The following is a 17758-nucleotide window of genomic DNA, read 5'->3' as shown; positions in this document are numbered from 1 at the left end:
GCCTTTTCTGCGTCTATTGATAAGATCATGTGGTTTTTGTTCTTTGTTTTGTTGATAAGGTGTATTACATTAACCGTTTTACGTATGTTGAACCATCCTTGAGATTCTGGGATGAATCCCACTTGATCATGATGTATTATTTTTTTAATATGTTGTTGTATTCGATTTGCTAGTATTTTGTTTAGTATTTTAGCATCTGTATTCATTAGAGATATTGGTCTGTAGTTTTCTTTTTTTGTGCCATCCTTGCCTGGTTTTGGTATGAGGGTTATGTTGGCCTCATAAAATGTGTTTGGAAGTATTGCTTCTTCTTCAAATTTTTGGAAGACTTTGAGTAGAATAGGAACCAAGTCTTCTTTGAATGTTTGATAAAATTCGCTGGTATAGCCGTCAGGGCCTGGACTTTTATTTTGGGGGAGGTTTTTAATGTTTTTTTCTATTTCTTCTCTACTGATAGGTCTGTTTAGGCTTTCTGCTTCTTCTTGACTCAGTCTAGGAAGGTTGTATTGTTCCAGGAATTTACCCATTTCTTCTAGGTTGTTGAATTTAGTGGCATAAAGTTTTTCATAGTATTCTACAATAATTCTTTGTATATCTATGGTGTCCGTGGTGATTTCTCCTCTTTCATTTTGGATTTTGTTTATATGAGTTCTTTCTCTTTTTTCCTTGGTAAGTCTTGCCAAGGGTTTGTCAATTTTGTTGATCTTTTCAAAGAACCAGCTTCTTGTTCTATTAATTTTTTCTATAGTTTTTCTGTTCTCTAATTCATTTATTTCTGCTCTGATTTTTATTATCTCCTTTCTTCGGCTGGTTTTGGGTTGTCTTTGTTCTTCTTTTTCTAGTTCCTTAAGGTGGGAAGTTAAGTGGTTCACTTGGGCTCTCTCTTGTTTGTTCATATATGCCTGAAGTGATATGAACTTCCCTCTTATCACTGCTTTTGCTGCATCCCATAGATTCTGATATGTCGTATTGTCATTTTCATTAGTCTGTATATATCTTTTGATCTCTGCACTTATTTCTTCTTTGACCCATTCATTTTTTAAAAGTATGTTGTTTAGTTTCCACATTTTTGTGGGATTTTTTTCCTCTTTTTTGCAGTTGAATTCTAGTTTCAAGGCTTTATGATCAGAAAATATGCTTGGTACAACTTCAATTTTTCTGAATTTGCTGATGTTGTTTTAGTGGCCCAACATATGGTCAATTCTTGAGAATGATCCATGTACAGTGGAGAAAAATGTATACTCAGTCACTTTGGGATGAAATGTCCTGTAGATGTCTATCATATCCAGGTGCTCTAGTGTTTTGTTTAAGGCCACTATGTCTTTGTTGATTCTCTGTTTGGATGACCGATCTAGAGCTGTCAGCGGTGTATTGAGGTCTCCAAGTATGATTGTATTTTTGTCAGTTTTTGTTTTAAGGTCAATAAGTAGCTGTCTTATATATTTTGGTGCTCCTTGGTTTGGTGCATATATATTAAGAATTGTTATGTCTTCTTGATTCAGTGTCCCCTTAGCCATTATGAAATGGCCATTTTTGTCTCTGAGTACTTTTCCTGTCTTGTAGTCAGCATTATCCGATATGAGTATTGCTACACCTGCTTTTTTTTGGATGTTATTTGCTTGGAGTATTGTTTTCCAGCCTTTCACTTTGAATTTGTTTTTATCCTTGTTACTTAGATGAGTTTCCTGTAGGCAGCATACAGTTGGATTTTCTTTTTTAATCCATTCTGCTACTCTGTGCCTTTTTATTGGTGAGTTTAATCCATTTACATTTAGTGTAATTATTGATACTTGTGAGTTCCCTATTGCCATTTTATATCTTGCTTTCTGTTAGTTTTGTGTCTTGTTTGATCCTTCTCTTTCGTTTTTCTATCTTTTGTTTTTATTTGGTTGTATTCCATACATCTTTCCTCTGTTGCTGTCTTTTTTATCTCATGTGCTTCTGTGGTGGTTTTTTCAATGGTGGTTACCTTTGAGTAATGAAAAGGGTCCCTACCCTGTTCATTGTAGCAAACTATTTTGTGTGTACTTTTGCACTCCATCGTCCTTTGCTACTGTTAATCTCCATCTTCTCCCCCTCTTTCTTTTTGGTGTTGTCACAGTTTAAATTTGGTTTTATTGTGTTCTTCTTGGAGCTTTTACTTGTGGCTCTGTTTTTTTTTTTGTTCTTTGTATCTGATTGGAGAACCCCCTTTAGTAATTCCTGGAGTGGGGGTTTTCTGATGATAAATTCCCTCATCTTTTGTGTATCTGTGAATGTTTTTATTTCTCCTTCGTATTTGAAGGATAGCTTTGATGGGTATAGTATTCGTGGCTGAAAGTTCCTCTCTTTCAGGACTTTAAATATTGGGGTCCACTCTCTTCTAGCTTGTAGAGTTTCTGCTGAGAAATCTGATGATAATCTAATGGGCCTTCCTTTATATGTTGTATTCTTCTTTTCCCTGGCTGCCTTGAGAATTTTTTCTTTGCTGTTGGTTTGTGTCAATTTCATTATGATATGCCTTGGAGTAGGTTTGTTGGGGTTAAGAAAACTCGGAGTTCTGTTTGCTTCTTGAACTTGAGGCTTTAGTTCTTTCCACAGGCTTGGGAAGTTCTCATCTATTATTTGTTTGAGTATGTTCTCCATTCCATTTTCTCTCTCTTCTCCCTCTGATATACCTATTATTCTTATGTTATTCTTTTTGATGGAGTCAGATAATTCTTGTAGGGCTATCTCTTTTTTTTTAATTTTTGAGTCTCTTTCTTCTTCTCTCTGTTGTGCCTCAAGTTGCTTGTCTTCTATTTCACTAATCCTCTCTTCTATCTGACCTGTTCTATTAGCTAAGCTTGTTATTTCGTTTTTCAGCTCGTGAATTGAGTTTTTCATCTCTGTTTGATTTGTTTTTATAGTTTCAATTTCCTTGGACATATATTCTTTGTGTTCATTGAGTTGTTTTCTGAGCTCCCTAAATTGCGTTTCTGTGTTTTCTTGTATATCTCGGAGGATTTTTAGTATTTCTATCTTGAATTCTCTGTCATTTAGCTCCAAGGTTTCCAATATATTAAATTTTTTCTCCATAGATTTTTCCTCATCTAGCTGTGTTACCTCTCTTTCTTTTGTATCCATGATATTCGATTTTCTCTTCCTTAATGGCATCTGAGGGTGGTTTTGTTGATAGTATTAATGAGATTTAATAAAGAATAAAAAGTTAAAAAAAATAAAAATAAAAAAATAAAAAATCGAAAAGAGTTGTTTTTTTTTTAAAAAAAAATGAATAATAAAATAAAGAAAAATAAAATAAAATAAAAATTAAAAAAAAGGAAATTATTCCCCCCTCCTTTTTTCCTCTCCTCTCCTCTCCCCTCTTTTTTGAGAAAGTCTTGTGGTGGACTGTGAATTATAACAAACAATGCCTTTGATGGAGGGCCTGAATTGGGGAAAAGTAATAAAGGGGCAAAAAAAAAAAAAAAAAAAAAAAGAAAAGAAAAAAAAAAAGGAAAGAAAAAAAAAGAAAAAAGAAAAAAAAAGAGCGTATGGACCCACAAAAAGCAAATAAGGAAAAAATTTGGGTCAAGAATGAAATGATTTGCTTTTAGGTGTTGGTTGTCTAAAAGTTATGATGAGAGGAATAAGAGGAAAACGGAAAAATGGGGGGACAAATTAAAAAGTTACTATTGTATTTAGTGGAACAAGAACTAGATAATATGGAGAGCCAGGGATGAGAGCACTGGTAGTGAGTTAAAAAGGTGAAGTAAAAAACCCCCAAAATGCCACAAACATAGGTTTGAGTCCCAGATAAGATCATTTGTTTGTTATTGAGGTTTGAATGAGAGGAGATGTAAAGGAGAAAGGAAGAAACTAATATAGAGGGAGAAAAGAAAGAGAGAGAGAGAAAAAAAGAGGGAACCACTAAAAGAAGAAAAAAGAAAGGAGAGAGAGAGAGAGAGTTAAGGGTTTTGGAGTGCAACCCTCATAGAGAGAAAGGAAGAGAAGAGAAAAGATAATGGGAGATGTAACACTTATGGGTAGTGTAGTTCAAGGAGAGGAGAGAGTAAGACCGGTAGAGAGTTAATCGGCCAAATTGGAGGAGGAAAAAAAAGTATCAAGAATGAAGATAAGAGAAACAAACGAACAAATATAATAAAATGGGATAGGTTATGAAGTCTGCAGATTATTCTTGATTTTGAGAGGTTATCTTCTTGCTTTTTCTTTTCTCTCCCTCTTCCTGGTCGGTGACTCTGTACCCCGGGTTCTGCCCCTTTGGCACGCTCAGGTAGAGGTTTGCAGTTGATAAGTCTCTATGGCAATGTCATGTATTGTGCTTTAGTCTCGTTGGCAGTCGAAGCTCAATAGCATTTATAGGCTCCGACAGTGAGAGAGTCCGTGTTCCTGGAGCCTTTCTCCTAGTCTTTCCTTCCTCAATTAGTAGCCTGATAATCCAGCTATGGGGTTGCTGCTGCCTCTGCCTGGATAGTAAGAGGCTCGAAGAGCTGGCAACTCCCCACTCTATTTCCACTCAGCACAGGGCTCTGGGTAAGGCTCAGTCAGTCAGAGCTGCTAGCATAATCAGGCGGGCTTTCTGCCCACTCAAAGACCTCTGGCTCTGCCACTCTGTCCGGTAACACAAGCGGGCGCCCACTTCCGGGGCGCTTGGAGGAAACTCTCACTCACTGTCTTCAACCAGGATATCTGGCCAGCAGTCTCACGCTCTGAGTGAAACCCCCAACCGCAGGGAAAAGTTGCAGCATTGGAATTGAGTCTCGCTCCGTCCCCGTGCGCGGCTTTTGCAAGGTGCTGGGGCGGCTCGAGATTCCGCTTTGGCCCACACAAAGGCCCCTGACTCTGCCCCTCTGTGCGATAACACGGGCGCGCACTGCCGAGGCACTCGGAGGAATTGCTCACTCCTTATCTGCGCGCGCAAACCAGGATATGAGGCCGGCCGCGGTTCCCTCTGAGTGAAACACCCTCCAGCACGGAAAATCTCCACCGTTGGAATTGAGTCTCGCTCCGTCCCCGTGCGCGGCTTTTGCAAGGCGCTGGGGTGGCTCAAGATTCCGCTTTGGCCCACACAAAGGCCCCTGACTCTGCCCCTCTGTGTGATAACACGGGCGCGCACTGCCGAGGCACTCGGAGGAATTGCTCACTCCTTATCAGCGTGCGCAAACCAGGATATGAGGCCAGCCGCGGTTCCCTCTGAGTGAAACACCCTCCAGCACGGAAAATCTCCACTGTTGGAATTAGTTCTCACTCCCTCCCGTGCGTGGCTTTCCCAGGAAGAAATTCTCGCCCACTAACTGCGCACCGACCAGGAGACCGGGTAAAATGGCCGCTCCGCTTGTCTTTCTTTGTTTGGGTTTGGCGCGAGTGTTAGCTTGTATTGCCCGGGTTGCCACAGGATCAGATTTTCCTCGGCTTGGATCTCCGTGCCACAGCCTGGTTCGGCCATTTGTGCCGCGGCGGCCTGGATCTATTCACCCCCTTTGCCCGCCTCAGTTTCTATATTCACAGTTACCAGAGAAAGCCGCCCTGTGTAGGTTAGTGAGGAAGGAGGAGCATTTCTTACTCCCTATTTCCTTCGGGGTTTGGTTATATATTTAGCCAGTTTTTCACTCAATCATACCTTTGGGTGTATTGCGAAGCATCTGGAAGCTCCAAGTATAGGTTTTTCTGTTTCTGGTTGAAGATCTTGTTGAGTTTTGGGGGAGATTTATCGGTATCGCTTCCTACCCCACCATTACTCTGACGTCATCTGGTTCTTGCAAAGTCTTAGTATGGCCAAGGAATAGAAAGAGTTCTAACTTGAAGACCTTGATTGAGCTGCAGATAACTGAGAACCTCATGAATCTTTGTACAAAATTCTACATATATGTGGATTTGTTTCATGGCTTTTATAGATTCTTCAAGGGAATTGTGACTACCCCAGAACAAACCACAGATCTGAGGTTCAAAGAGGAAGCAGCAAAGACAAAGCTAGTGAGGTCATAGGGGCCAGGCATGCGGCCTCATAATACATATTAAGTAGCTTGAGTTCTTTTATATTCTGTGGGGAAGGGGAAGAAGGTATCAGGGTAAGGGACTGGAGGTAAGGGAGATTTGTGAGGAGGCTGGTGCAGTAATCCAATCCTGTCGAGAAGCAGTTTGCATTCCCAGGATTTTTGCCACATGGGATAGGTGGGGACTGCATTTAAGATGTATCACTGGGAGGCCAGCAGAGGGAGCTGTTTCCCAACACTTGGGCAGAGTTGGTAATGGGGACTTCCCAGACTAGACTGGAGGCCCTCCCTGAGCAGGGAGAGGGGGCGCTTTACTCTGGTGAACTTTTTAGTCCAGCTAACTACCAACCTTAGTACCTTCCTATGTTCAGATGTTCCATCCTAACCTCAAAACAAGCTGGCCTTTTGCTTCCTTTTTGTGCCATGTCCCCTTCACAGCACTAAGATACTTCCTGTGAGGGGAGGGATGGGGCTGAACTGGCCACTCCTGTGCCCCAGCATTGTCCCTCAGAAGGGGCCAGGAACTCCGCATGCACAGAGGGAATGGAGAAATGACTCGAGCTGCTGGGGAGGAGGATGATAGGCTGTGGGAATGCAAGCACCGTGTCCTTGGCTCACTCCTATTTTAAAATATTTTCCCTTCTCTATGAAGCCCTTACCTCCCACCCTCCACCCTAGACTCTCACAGCTGATTACTCATTGCTATCAATATTTAATGACAGGTCCATGTTACCTCTAGATTGGGAGCCCTGAAAGAGCAGGGTCCAGACTGCCTTGCTGTGCTGTGTCCCCCAGCACCACCCATACTGGGTGAGGAACATATTGGCTGGATAAAGCAGCTCCTGTTGTAAAGTACCCGTACCTCACTTCCGTGGGTTTATGTAGAGATACCAAGTCCAGATGAATTTTGAAGGGTTTTATTAAAAGGAGGAGATTTATTAAATATGCCAGCCGCATATGGCTAACACGGGGCATTGCAGACCCAAATCGTGTACCCCAAATACATCTCAGAGGCTGGTTATATACCCTTGATCACATACAGGTTGGGGGGAGCATGACATCATGGCACAAGCTTATAACATTTGTTTAGGGAATCTATAGAAACATTAAAACTTTTAAGGTAACACAATCAAAGACATTTACAAATCTTTCAGTGTCTATCTCCCCTCCTTTGCCTAGAGGTATGTTACTCTCAGGATTCCAGGAATGGAGAAAGAGCAAAAATCAATGTAGGGTGGTATGTAAATTCTGTCTCTTATTGTAGAAGAAAAGAAGTTCCTCAGACAACCTTTACTCTATAGTTAAAACTAAATGATCCATTGTCCTTGCAAGCCAGAAACTTCTACATTCTTCTCCCTCCCCTCCCGAAAGGAAGGACAGGACAGGAAAGCCTGACCCTTCTTCCTATCCAAGTTCAACCCAGAGCTGGTGCTAGGGAACCTTTACTTACTAAGTTGCCAAAGCCCAATCCTGACCCAGGAACCAGAAGTACGGAGAGCTCACCTCCTGAGTAGTTGCCTCCTCCACCACTGCCTCCCCCTCGGTTCTGGAAGCCTCCTTGATTGCTGCCAGGAGGGCCTCAGTTGTTGTAGTGCTAGAAACTGCCACCACCTCCACGGCCCCGGAAGCCACTGCCACCTCTGTTGTCAAAGCGCTTTTCAGGAGGTGGCCCAGCCTTGCGGCCTTCCTCGTTGTATTGTCTCACCAGCTTGTCTGCTTCCTCCCGCTGCAGCTCAAGGAACAGAACCTCATCCAGAAAGTCCCCAACGTCTGGCAATGTGAAGTTGGCTAGGAGGAAGGGAGGGCCCCAAGGGAACAAGTAGGTCAGTACTTTTTGAGATGTGGTCCCCTTCACAACCAGGACACTGGAGTAGTGAGCAAGAGAAGTGAGATAGGATCCCACCTTCCTCCTCTCTGACAACCACCAGTGGCTAACCAAGAGCTCTTCTCCCTTTCCTGAAGAGATAGCTAAGCCCCACCGAACCAGTGTGGATAGAGGCTCCTTCCAAGCTCACCCCTGGGAGTAGGTCAGGCAGGTAGAATCTGGGAAGCAACTGAGGCATACTCAGTCAGCCTACCCACTGGGGGCCAGAGGCAGGTGACCAGGCAGACCTCTAGCATTTGCTCTCACACATTACCTCCTCATCTCACCCCAGTTCCACCTAGTCTGCAAACCTTGCCACAAGAGAGATACGGGCAACTCTTCCATTCGCAGCTGCACTAGACAGGGAAGGAGCAGAGCAGAAGCAAAGGAAAAACAAATCAAGAAGCTGGGAAGTGAAAAACTATGTAAGGAACTTTGAAAAATTTTTATTTATTGATTTTAGAAGAGATGAAGGAAGAAAGAGAAGAAAAAAAACACCAATCTGTTCCTGTATGTGCCCTGACCGGGGACCAAACCTGCAACCTTTGCATTTTAGAATGGTGCTCCAACCATCCGAGCCATCCAGCCAGGGCACAAGGAGCTTTTCTTCAAAAGACACCGTTGAGATGTTCCTCTGAGAATTGCTCATCTCCTACCTTTCATTTCCAAGACTGCGTGATCTGGGACATCCTTTCCTTCTTCATCGGTTTGCATTATTGTTCAGTCTTTTAGGTCCTCATCGGTGGGACAAATGACAATAGCTTTGAGCTGGAACCCTTCACATGGTCTCATTTTTTGTCTCTGAGCTGACTTATAAACATTTGTCTAGAGGTGATGTTGGGCAGATAAAATGTATTATGCTCACTTTGTTAAAGTGGCGCTGCCCACGTGGAGGCTGTTGCCCAGGTGATATTAATGTGTGTCTCTGGGCAGGCAGAATCCTTGTAGCCTGGGGCTTGGTTTTGGGATTAAGCCTTTCCTACCCATCTTGATGTGGGGTGGTACAATCCAATCATGCCTCACAGAAGTGACTTTGTATTAGAGACTTCCCTATTTTGTATATTGGATTAAGGGTTTGGATTTCTTCACTATAAAATGGGGACGGAGCAGGAGCTTGCTCTCTTGGTTCCTGGGATGATTAGCATGAGAGAGCAGAGGGAGAAGAGCAGAGTGCAGAAAGAGGCCATGTGGCCAGGAGAAGCAGCCAAGATGGCGGAGTGCTGAGTGAGAAGCCAGTTTGTGCAGTTTGTATCTGGGATAAGGAAGGAGATGGGGAACTGAGGAGAATAAGGCTGGTGAGCTAGAAACCTTTGATTCTAGGAAACTCGGATAAGTCAGTGGCTTGGTGAGCACTGAATGTGAGTGGGTTTTGGAGCCCAGTGTGTATTTTTACTTGCCTGCCAGGTGCAAGCTAGAATTAAAGAAAATGGCCTATCAGTTTTTGGCTCCGCTGTTTCTTTACCGACTGTCCGAATCCAATGCGAACCTGCATGGGCCAGGCTGCTTTGATAGTGGTGGCCCTGGCCCCGGCTACTGGCTTGACAGGTGATAAGAGACAAGAGATAGTACATTACAGAATCTGTGGGGCATTATATAAGCAAGGTACTGAGAAAAGGGCACCAGTTCTTCTAAGCAGAGAAACCCAGGAAACAGCTCTTTAAACATTTTTGAGTCCACCCTCAGAAATGGAACTGATTTGGGAAAGCGACTGATTTGGGAAAGTTACAGGGATTTCAATGACTGGCCTTTGCACTTTAATCCTCTTTGTTCTTGGTATGCAGTTCACCACCCCCTGAAGTAATACAGGATTGTTTTATTTAGCTTCACAGATGTTGTGTGTCTTACAAACTGAAGGCAAGACCTACCGATATCTCTGAGGAATGCCTGTACATGCTCATTTTTAAAAATTCAGAGTACATGGTATAGAGTTTCAAATATCTTCATCTTGCCTGACCAGGCAGTGGTGCAGTGGATAGAAGGTCAACCTGGGATGCAGAGAACCCATATTTGAAGCCCCAAGGTAGCGGGCTTGAGCACAGGCTTATCCAGCTTAAGTGTGAGGTTGCTGGCCTGAGCCCAAAGGGTGCTGGCTTGAGCAAGAGGTAACCAGCTCAGCTGCAGCCCCCCGGTCAAGGCACATATGAGAAAGCAATCAATGAACAACTAAGGTGCTGCAACAAAGAATTGATGCTTCTCATCTCCCTTCCTGTCTATTCATTTCTCTCCCTTTCTGTCCATCTGTCCCTACCTCTCCCTCTCTCTGTCTCTTTTGCTAGAATATCTTCATGTACCTACTGCCAGGCTTACTTTCCAGAGATAAGCTGTATTAAATTTATGTTTCTAAAAATGTGGGGTTTTTTTCTAACTTGAATAGATTCATACTATACACACTATTCTGAAGCCTTTTTCCACTTAACAGTTCTAACATTTTTGTGTGCTAGTGTTCTCTTTTAATGGCTGCATATTACTTATAGAACAGATATTATTAACCAACCTTTTCTGACAGTTGTATAGATTGTTTTGATCAACACTGATTCTTTTTATTCCCTCAGTGCTTCTCTGAAACATCAACCTCACTCATAAGTTTTTAACCAGGAGGCTTTTCACAAGCGTAGTTTTGCTACTAATGTTCTCTTCCCTTCCTTTAGATCAGGGGTCAGGAACCTATGGCTCATGAGCCAGATGTGGCTCTTTTGATGGTTGCATCTGGCTCACAGACAAATCTTTAATAAAAAATAACATTAAAAATATAAAGCAGGAGGCAGCTGACATATTTCTAATCCAGTTTGAAGTTATAGCACGATCTGCAGAGGTGCCTGCCCATTAACTCTACCTTATTTAGTTTCCCCCCAAATCCTCTTGAGTAAGAGGGACATCCTGGTGCCTTCTTTTGCACTCCTAACTAGTTCATATTAGAAAGATTTTGAGACCTGAAAATGGCAGCAGAGTAGGCAGAAGCACAGACTCCCAGCTCACATCACCAAACTGAATTGTAAACTAATTTACGATCAATCAGCATGAAAAACCAAATCTGAACTACAAGAACAGCTCTCAAAAACCAAGGAGCAAAGAAGAAGCCACAACAAACCTAGTAGAGAGTGCATTAATCTCCCCTGCTTACAGAAACAGAGGGGGGGGTGAGGCTGAGAGCCCAGAAGGGATCGCACTCTGAGGAAAAGAGCAGTAAATACTGCTCACAGCCACTTGCCTGGTGACCAGAGAAAGAGGTGTGTTGAAAGGGCTGGCTTGTCTTCCAAAAAGAAAGGGGAGAGAGACAGACAGTGACTGGCAGAGGAATGCATGAGATGACCTGAAAAACTGACTCATTCAGTGCCGGAGGCGGCCATAGCTGGGGGAGGGGCTGATCCTTCCACAAAACAACATACAAAGTGCTTCCAGGTCACAAATCTTCAGACATCTCTCCAGTTCCAATCAGCACAACAAGACACAGCTTAAAACAAAAAGTGGAAAGGAGGGGCAGTAACTCAGGTCTCCATGGAGATCTGAGATACACCTCCCCCTACTGAAGCTGAGAAAGCAACCTGTCACCAGAGAGATTAACTGGCATAAGAGGACTTCAGAGTCTCAAGTTACACCCACCGCATTCCTGGATACCGTTTCAAATAAGCCCCCTGCTGAGATCAGCAAACAAGACAAGCATCCGTTAAGAAAACAAACAAGTCAAAACTTCAAAGTGGCCCAAATCTGAAAGTGGATTACAAATAATAGCTGATACCAACCCAAGAAGACCTAGAAATAACACAATTGAAAACTGGAGGCAGACAACACCAAGCCTAGACTCAACCAGCTCTACAAACAAAACACCCAAACACACAGGTATAATGAGAAGACAGAGAAGTGCAATCTAAATGAAACCACAAGAGAAACACCCAGGAAATGAACTGAGTGATATGGAAATAACCAAACTTCCAGATGCGGAATTCAAAATAATGATTGTAAGGATGCTTAGGGATCTTAGAACAACAATGGATGGTCATTATGAACACCTAAATAAAGAAATAGCAAGTATAAAAAAGGATATTGAAATATTAAAAAAGAATCAGTCGGAGATGACAAATACAATATCAGAAATAAAGACCACAATGGAAGGAAGTAAAAACAGGATGGATAGAGCTGAGGATCAAATCAGTGAGTTGGAGGACAACTGGAATGAAGGCATGAAAGCAGAGAATAAAAAAGAGAAGAGACACAAAAAGTTTGAGGAAACTCTTAGAAAGTTCTGTGACAACATAAAGAGAAATAACATCCACATCATAGGAGTTCCTGAAGAAGAAGAGAAAGAACAAGGAATAGAGACTTTGTTCAATCATATAATAGCTGAAAACTTTCCTAAATTAATGCAGAAGAAACTCTCACAAGTTCAAGAAGCACAGAGGACTCCATTAAAGAGAAACCCTAAGAAACCTACACCAAGACACATCATAATTAAAATACTAAAGCTAAGTGATAAAAAGAAAATATTAAAAGTTGCTAGAGAATAAAAAAAGGCTATCACCTACAAAGGAGCCTCATAAGGATGATATCTGATGTCTTCTCAACAGAAACACTTGAGGCCAGAAGGGAATGGCAAGAAATATTCAAAGTAATGCAGAGCAAGAACCTACAACCAAGACTACTTGATCCAGCAAGACTATCTTTTAAAATTGAAGGAGAAATTAAAAGCTTCCCAGACAAAAACAAAAAACAGATAACTCAAGGAATTCATTACAACCAAATCAATGCTTCAGGAAATGTTAAGGTGCATGGTGTAAACAGATCAAAGTGGGAAAACAATATAGCATAAGAGGAATACAGCTTTTTTAAAAAAATAATTTTATTTTTTTAATGGGGCGACATCAATAAATCAGGATACATATATTCAAAGATAACATGTCCAGGTTATCTTGTCATTCAATTATGTTGCATACCCATAACCCAAAGTCAGATTGTCCTCTGTCACCTTCTATCTAGTTTTCTTTGTGCCCCTCCCCCTCCCCCTTTCCCTCTCCCTCTCCCCTCTCCCCCCCATAACCACCACACTCTTGTCAATGTCTCTTAGTCTCACTTTTATGTCCCACCTACGTATGGAATAATGCAGTTCCTGTTTTTTTCTGATTTACTTATTTCACTTCGTATAATGTTATCAAGATCCCACCATTTTGCTGTAAATGATCCGATGTCATCATTTCTTATGGCTGAGTAGGAGGAATACAGCTTTAAAAATAAAATGGTAATAAACAACTACATATCAATAATAACCTTAAATGTAAATGGATTAAATGATCCAATCAAAAGACATGGGGTAGCTGCATGGATAAGAAAAGAGGACCTGTACATATGCTGTCTACAAGAGACACACCTTAAAACAAAAGATGCACATAGACTGAAGGTAAAAGGATGGAAAGAAACATTTCATGCAAATGGAAATGAAAAAAAGCTGGATTAGCAATACTTATATCAGACAAAATGGACTTTAAAACAAAGAATATAGTAAGAGATAACGAAGGCCACTACATAATGAAAAAAGGAGCAATGCAACAGGAAGATATAACTATTATAAATATCTATGCACCTAATATAAGAGCACTTAAATATATAAAGCAGACTTTGATGGATATAAAGGGTGAGATCAACAGCAATACTATAATAGTAGGGATTTTAATACTCAACTAACATTACTAAATAGATCCTCAAGAAAGAAAATTAACAAAGAAACAGCAGACTTAAAGGACACACTAGATCAACTAGATTTAATAGATATCTTCAGAACCTTTCACCCTAAAGCAGCAGAATATACATTTTTTTTCAAGTGCTCAAGGTACATTCTTTAGGATAGACCACATGTTAGGGCACAAAAGTGGTCTCAACAAATTTAAGAAGATTGAAATCATATCAAGCACTTTCTCTGATCATAATGGCATAAAACTAGAAATCAACGACAACGGAGAAGCCCCCAAATTCTTAAATACATGGAAAATAAATAGCAGGTTGTTAAGTAACGAATGGATTAAGAATGAGATCAAAGAAGAAATAAAAAAATTTCTAGAAATGAATGATAATGAGCATACAACAACTCAAAATTTATGGGACACAGTGAAAGCAGGGAAAGAGGGAAGTTTATAGCACTACAGGAACACTTTAAGAAGCTAGAAAAAGCTCAAATAAACAACTTAACCCTGCATCTAAAAGAACTAGAAACAGAACAACAAGTAAAACCCAAATGTAGTAGAAGGAAGGAAATAAAAAAGATCAGAGCAGAAATAGATGACATAGAGGCTAAAGAAACAGTACAGAGGGTCAATAAAACTAGGAACTGGTTCTTTGAAAAGATAAACAAGATCGATTAACCTTTAACGAGACTCACCAAGAAAAAAAAAGAGAGGACTCAAATAAGTAAAATTAGAAATGAGAGTGAAGAAATAACAACTGACACAACAGAAATACAAAATATTATAAGAAAATAATATGAAGAACTGTGTGCCAAAAAAATAGACAACCTAGATGAAATGGACAAATTCCTTGAAACATACAATCTTCTAGAAATCAATATGGAAGAATCAGAAAACCTAAACAGACCAATTATACCAAATGAGATCAAAACAGTTATCAAAAACTCCCAACAAAGAAAAGTCCTGGGCCAGATGGCTTCACAATTGAATTCTACCAAATATTCAAAGAAGAACTAACTCCTATTTTTCTCAAGCTATTTCAAAAAATTCTAGAGGAAGGAAGACTTCCAAGCTCCTTTTATGAGGCGAGCATAATTCTGATTCCAAAACCAGGCAAAGACAACACTAAGAAAGAAAATTATAGGCCAATATTCCTGATGAATATAGATGCTAAAATCTTCAACAAAATATTAGCAAACCAGATCCAACAATATATGGAAAAAATCATATACCATGATCAAGTGGGATTTATTCTTGGGAGGCAAGGCCGGTACAATATTTGCAAATCAATCAATGTGATTCATTACATAAACATAAAGAAGGAGAAAAACCACATGATAATTTCAATAGATGCAGAAGAAGCATTTGATAAAATCCAGCAACCATTTATGATCAAAACTGTCAACAAAATGGGAATACAGGGAACATACCTCAGCATGATAAAAGCCATCTATGACAAACCCACAGGCAACATCATACTTAATGGGCAAAAATTAAAAGCTATCCTGTTAAGACCAGAAACAAGGCAGGTGTGCCCTCTTTCACCACTCTTATTCAACATAGTCCTGGAAGTCCTATCCACAGCAATCAGACAAGAAGAAGAAGAAATAAAAGGCATGCAAGTTGGAAAAGAAGTAAAACTATCATTATTTGCAGATGATATGATATTGTATATAGAAAACCCTAAAGTTGAGTAAAAAAACTACTGGACCTAATAAATTCAGCAAGGTGGCAGAATATAAAATTAATACTCAGAAATTAGAGGCATTTTTATACACAAGCAATGAACAGTCAGAAAAAGAAAATAAGGAAACAATCCCCTTCACTATTACAACCAAAAAAATGAAGTACCTAGGAGTACATTTAACCAAGGAGACTAAAGACTTGTACTCGGAAAATTATAAAACATTGATAAAAGAAATCAAGGATAAAGGCCTAATATCCAAAAAATTTAAAGAACTCATAAAACTCAACAACAAACAAACAACCCAATAAAAAAATAGGAAGAGGACATGAACAGACACTTCTCCCAGGAAGAAATACAAATGGCCAACAGATATATGAAAAGATGCTCATCTTCATTAGTTATTAGAGAAATGCAAATCAAAACTACAATGCGATACCACCTCACACCTGTTAAATTAGCTATTATTAACAAGAAAGGTAATAGCAAATGTTGGAAAGGCTGTGGAGAAAAAGGAGCCCTCATTCACTGTGGGTGGGAATGTAAAGTAGTACAACTATTATGGAAGAAAGTATGGTGGTTCCTTCAAAAACTGAGAATAGAACTACCTTATGACCCAGCAATCCCTCTACTGGGTATATACCCCAAATACTCAGAGACATTGATACATAAAGACACATGCAGCTTCATGTTCATTGCAGCATTGTTCACAGTGGCCAAGACATGGAAACAACCACAAAGCCCTTCAATAGATGACTGGATAAAGAAGATGTGGCACATATACACTATGGAGTACTACTCAGCCATAAGAAATGATGACATTGGATCATTTACATCAAAATGGTGGGATCTTGATAACATTATATGGGGTGAAATAAATAAATCAGAAAAAAACAAGAACTGCATTATTCCATACATAGGTGGGACATAAAAAGGAGACTAAGAGACATTGACAAGAGTGTGGCGGTTACGGGAGGGGGGGGAGGGAGAGGAGAAGGAGAGGGGGAGGGGCACAAAGAAAACTAGATAGAAAGTGACAGAGAACAATCTGACTTTGGGTGATGGGTATGCAACAATTGATTGACAAGATAACCTGGACATGTTTTCTTTGAACATATGTACCCTGATTTATTGATGTCACCCTAGTAAAATTAATAAAAAAAAAAACTAACAACAACAACAAAAAGAAATCAAGGAAGATATGAACAAGTGGAAACATATACCGTGCTCATGGTTAGAAAGAATAAACATCATTAAAAAGTCTATATTACTTAAAGCAATTTATAAATTCAATGCAATACCAATTAAAATACCAATGACATACTTTAAACATATAGATCACATATTTCAAAAATTTATATGGAACCAAAAGAGAACATGAATAGCCTCAGCCATCTTAAAAAAAAAAAAAGAATAAAGGGGGAAGTATCACTCTTCTTGATATCAAGTTATACTACAAGGCCATTGTACTCAAAACAGCCTGATATTGGCATAAGAACAGGCACATAGATCAATGGAACAGAATGGAGAACCCAGAAATAAACCCACAGCTCTATGGACAACTGATATTTGACAAAGGAGGTAAGGGCATACAATGGAGTAAAGACAGCCTCTTTAATAAATGGTGTTGGGAAAATTGGACAACTATCTGCAAAAAGACGAAACTAGACCACCAACTTACAACATTCACAAAAATAAATTCAAAATAAATAAAAGACTTAAATGTAAGCCGTGAATCCATAAGCATCTTAGAAGAAAACATAGGCAGTAAGCTCTCCGACATGTCTCATAGTGATACATTTGCTGATTTATCTCCACGGGCAATGGAAATAAAAGACAGGATAAACAAATGGGACTATATCAAACTAAAAAGCTTTTGCAGAGCCAAAGAGAATAAGAACAGAATAAAAAGACAAACTACACAATGGGAGAACATATTTGACAGTACATCTGATAAGGGGTTAATAACCAAAATTTATAAAGAACTTGTAAATCTCAACACCAGAAAGACAAACAATCCAATCAAAAAATGGGCAAAATAAATGAATAGACATTTCTCCAAAGAGGACATACAGATGGCCAACAGGCATATGAAAAAATGCTCAACATCACTAATCATTAGAGAAATGCAAATTAAAACCACAATGAGATATCACCTCACACCAGCCAGAATGGCACTCATCAACTAAACAACACAGAATAAGTACTGGCGAGGATGTGGAGAAAAGGGAACCCTTCTGCACTGCTGGTAGGAATGCAGACTTGTGCAGCTTCTGTGGAAAACAGTATGGAGATTGTTCAAAAAATTGAAAATCGAACTGCCTTTTGACCCAGCTATCCCACTTTTAGGAATATACTCCAAGAACACCATAGAACTGTTCCAGAAGGAAAAATGCACCCCGATGTTTATGGTAGCATTGTTCACCATAGCGAAGATCTGGAAACAGCCGAAGTGTCCGTCAGAGGACGAGTGGATTAAAAAGCTTTGGTACATATATACTATGGAATACTACTCAGCCATAAGAAATGATGACATCAGATCATTTATAATATCATGAATGGACCTTGA

The 17758-nt window shown here is 40.1% G+C and overlaps 1 protein-coding gene across 1 annotated transcript; it reads right to left on the bottom strand.

The window, feature by feature from the left end:
• Positions 1-7534: 7534 nt before the first annotated feature.
• LOC136313045 (heterogeneous nuclear ribonucleoprotein U-like protein 1) lies at positions 7535-8661 on the bottom strand. The gene is made up of 2 exons (XM_066243137.1): positions 8493-8661; positions 7535-7760 (listed from the first exon to the last, which is right to left on the bottom strand). The coding sequence occupies exons 1-2, from the start codon at positions 8548-8550 to the stop codon at positions 7567-7569; spliced, it is 252 nt and encodes an 83-aa protein (XP_066099234.1). The 5' UTR covers positions 8551-8661; the 3' UTR covers positions 7535-7566.
• Between the last annotated feature and the right edge of the window lie 9097 nt (positions 8662-17758).

The sequence above is a fragment of the Saccopteryx bilineata genome, chromosome 9 (genome assembly GCF_036850765.1).
Source record: "Saccopteryx bilineata isolate mSacBil1 chromosome 9, mSacBil1_pri_phased_curated, whole genome shotgun sequence".
In the NCBI taxonomy this organism is placed as follows: domain Eukaryota; kingdom Metazoa; phylum Chordata; class Mammalia; order Chiroptera; family Emballonuridae; genus Saccopteryx; species Saccopteryx bilineata.
The sequence above is the reverse complement of the archived record's forward strand: the minus strand, read 5'-3'. Positions and strand labels throughout refer to the sequence as shown.